Source organism: Hemitrygon akajei, chromosome 11, assembly GCF_048418815.1.
Source record: "Hemitrygon akajei chromosome 11, sHemAka1.3, whole genome shotgun sequence".
In the NCBI taxonomy this organism is placed as follows: Eukaryota; Metazoa; Chordata; class Chondrichthyes; order Myliobatiformes; family Dasyatidae; genus Hemitrygon; species Hemitrygon akajei.
The window spans coordinates 101,716,491-101,720,291 of NC_133134.1; the positions used below are offsets into that span (position 1 = coordinate 101,716,491).

General features: G+C 43.5%; 1 protein-coding gene across 1 annotated transcript; it reads left to right on the forward strand.

Annotated features, from left to right (window-relative positions):
• Positions 1-1,426: 1,426 nt before the first annotated feature.
• LOC140735166 (immunoglobulin lambda-1 light chain-like) lies at positions 1,427-3,582 on the forward strand. The gene is made up of 3 exons (XM_073059957.1): positions 1,427-1,541; positions 1,687-2,046; positions 2,957-3,582. The coding sequence occupies exons 1-3, from the start codon at positions 1,466-1,468 to the stop codon at positions 3,283-3,285; spliced, it is 765 nt and encodes a 254-aa protein (XP_072916058.1). The 5' UTR covers positions 1,427-1,465; the 3' UTR covers positions 3,286-3,582.
• Positions 3,583-3,801: the final 219 nt, after the last annotated feature.

The window sequence follows — 3,801 nt, forward strand, 5'->3', positions numbered from 1 at the left end:
GCCAATGCAGGAGTTGACGGAGCTGTGGACTTCCATGTTAAAAACGAGTATGCCATCCCGCAGCTGATCCTAGGAGTGTTTTTGTTAGGTCAGGTGATGCAGTTTTTTGCCATTAATTACCCGTCCTTACACATCACATTCAAGGTCTCTATAACTCATGTTATCAGTCTCATTAATTAATTTATGTTTTAAATTTCCACAGTTTGTCTTTCTTTTGCTGATTGTTGGTTTGTGTATAGTTTTTCATTGATTCTGTTCAATTGTTTTTGTCCTATTCTAAATACCTACAGAAAACGAATCTAAAAGTAGTATATGAATCCTAATGGTCCATTTACTAGCTGGATATTGTGGCTCTCTGAAGATTTACATAAATATTACTACGTAGATCTAATTGTTTAGTGTGATTGTGTAGTTCCTTTGGGAAGACAACATTTGTAGATATTACTATCGAGATAATGTACAACTTGTTCGTGTTCCAAAGTCTTTCATTTCCCTCTTATAATAATACTACTACTAATAATAATAATAATAATAATAATAATAATAATAATAATAATAATAATAATAACAACAACAACTATTATTGTTGTATTTTCTCAGTTTGTCTATTGCACATTGATGACCTGTCGGTCTTTGTAGGGTTTTCATCGATTCAATAGCGTTTTTGTTCTACGCACTTCCAAAGAATCTACAATCATGTTCTCATTTTTATATAATTATTTATTTATAATGAATATCATTATTGTTTGTATTTCTATTTTCGCAGTCTGTTTTCTTTTCCACACTGAATGTTTGTCAGTCTTTCTGTGTAGTTTTTCATTGATTCTGTTGTATGTCATTGTACTACTGTGAATCCCTGCAGGCAAATGAATCCCGGGATAGAATATGGCGACATATACATACCCTAATAATAAATTAACTTCGAATTTAAACTTTGATCACGAGGCGATTCTGATTCATGAATTTTTGCGATCAGCTTTATTTAATTCCTGACAGAAAATCGTGTTTATGACGTGGTTTTCCAAACACAGGTACTGCGTCAGTACATTCATAAGTCTGTATTGATTACGGTTACAGGGACTATTTGAAGAGAGTAGGTTTGGTCGCTCGCTCAGGCAGACATTAGCTGCTACATGTTGCTAAATGCAGCCGTCATCGAATGTCTAAAATTATGTCCACCCCCAGTTCAGTTCCTAGATATTGATCAGACCTGATTGCCTTGGATCTCTGATATAACATAGCTAAACAGAAATATTTTGAAGGTAGAGATTAATATTTTTACCATCATGGAATTCGCATGCAGTAGATTCCAGAGAACAGGTGGTCAATCTCCGCCCCCATCCTGCCTCTGCACCCTCCCATTCATTAACATCTCCGGTTAATAAAGAGCCCGGAGTATCCTGTTTGCAGACTCTAGAACCGGAGCCACTCCCGGTGTTTGCACAACAGCGCACGGTTCAGTTGGATGTTAGGACTTTCGCTGACCGAAGGAATGTCCCCAGTTCTGCATCTCCTGTGGGCTTTAATGGTCCATTTACCAGGTGAGAGGCGGGTTTGTTAACGCACGAATTGTCGGCAAAGAAATTCGTTGAAACTTTGAACACCATTTTTCTGAGAGTTTTCAGCGATCGATAACACTTCTGATGTCTGCAAGTCACCTGGTAGTTTTATTGTGTCTTATTACAGGTATCCTGGCGGCCCCAGTCCTCAATCAGACCCCAGTGTCCGGACCTGTCTCCGCGGGACAGACTGCCCGCTTAGAGTGTCGGATACAGAATGGAAACGTTGGAAGTTACAATGTTGGGTGGGACCGACATCGTCCCGGGAAGAGGCCGGAGGGGCTGATAGGTCATACCACGGGTAATAGCATTTACAGAGGACCCGGGATCACCGAACGTTTCCAACCGTCCAGAGACACCTCCGCCAACAGTCACATCCTGACCATCGACAGCTTGGAGCCCGACGACTCGGCCGTCTATTACTGCAGAGTGTGGGAAAGTGGCGTGGCTTGGTTTTATGGACCGGGGACGATCCTGGAGATAAAGAGTAAGTAATCCTCTCGTTCTATATCAAATTACGCTTCCGAAGAAATTCCCATTTCAATCGTACTACTAGCTGGCTCGACAATGGCAGAAGTATCGATTTGTCGAAATACTTCTACATTTGATTCAACCTTTGAAATTTCCTCACGAGGCAGCAGGACTCCAAAGTCCAGTCATTTAACCCATTAATCTCTTCCTCATATTCCAAAATAATCTTCCACTAATAATAATCTCACAAAATAATCTCCAACAAATCTTCCGCACTCAACCCTAAATTTAATAGCGATTAATCGTCCAAACCAGTGTTAACATTATAAGTCAACGTTTCGTAGTTTGTGACAGAGAAATGCGACAGTATTGCCAAATACAATAAAGGAAAATAACAGACTTTGAAGATGTCATAGAGAAAAAACGCTCTGAAACTTTCTGTATCTTCGCCGCTTCGTGCTGTCTTAATGGACGGCGAGCTAACGATATCTACATTGCCACTCCAATCGCGGACCGTCCCCGTCTAACAACGGCTAGATTTGAAATATCTATAACCACATAATAGCTAGAATTTAGATTTGGGGATTTGTTGGTGTCTCTCCCACCTCCCCGCCCTCTCGTAACCACCACTCCCCCCCCCACCCCCCCCCCCCACCCCCCGGTACCTGCCTCAGCAAAGAGAACAGGAAGGCGTTAAATGCGTGGAATATACCTGACCTGACCTGAGTGGTGGGCAACAATTCCATGATAGCGTTTGACGATGGGTCGAATGGTCGCATTCTGTTACCAAATTTTCACGGATTGTCTGCAGTTGGTACATTGAATCTTAATTTGACGGAGTTCGGTCAGTGGGTGGCGCTGTTTAGGAAATGCACAGGTCAATGATGATATTTTCTTCTTCCTCCCACCACCTTTCTCACACACAGGTAGCGAGAGCAGAAAGCCTTCGGTTCTCCTGCTCCCTCCCTCCCCGAATGAGACCGGCTCGGGTTCTGCCACTCTATCCTGCCTCGTGAGCGGCTTTAAGCCTGGCTTGGTCGCGCTGCGCTGGAGCGTGGATGGCGTGGAGACAAAGAGTGGCGTAACGACAGGCGCCGTGTCCCTGGACACCGACCAGACCTACAGACTGAGCAGTTACCTGCGGGTACCCGCCGCTGCCTGGAACAAAGGATCGAGCTATTCCTGCAGCGTGAGCCACAGCTCGCTGAGCTCGCCGCTGCGCAACACCATCTCTTCGCCCGCGTGTGCGCAGTGAAGTCCCGCCGGGTGACAGCCCAAGAACGCGGTGAAACCCGCACTGGGGCTGTGCAGCCGCCTTCTGCAATGTAATTCTGTAGCAAATATCCGTTTCTGGGAACTGGAAAAATGTTTAATAAATATAGAGATGTATGTTTTGGTAGCTCATCATTTGGTACACGTAATCCTATGCAGAATGTTTCTCACTATGCTATGTCTAAACTTCTGTTTGTAAATTGGGGAGAGATCCGCCAGGAGACGATAACTGCATTGAGAATGAATTTTGTAACATGGCACTTAATAAAGAGACAACTCAGCGGTGGGTTCACAGTGGGTCTGTCTTTTGTCGGCTGCTCTCTGTGCGTCGAATGAATTAGTAACGAGAAACATGACGAGCTTGAACTACCTTTCATAGATTACAGTCAAGTCAGTTCAAACGGCTTATCCGCCCCTGATTATCAATGCCGATCCCTGTGTACTCCATCTTCAAGGATCAACAATTAACGTTATTCACCGTATACAGTTCAATGCATTA

Excerpts from the sequence above, each read along its gene's own strand:
- LOC140735166 (XM_073059957.1), top strand. The coding sequence starts at position 1,466 with ATGTTAGGACTTTCGCTGACCGAAGGAATGTCCCCAGTTCTGCATCTC. Across the intron at positions 1,542-1,686 it reads TTTAATGGTCCATTTACCAG|GTATCCTGGCGGCCCCAGTC; the intron begins GTGAGAGGCGGG and ends GTCTTATTACAG. Across the intron at positions 2,047-2,956 it reads GACGATCCTGGAGATAAAGA|GTAGCGAGAGCAGAAAGCCT; the intron begins GTAAGTAATCCT and ends TCTCACACACAG.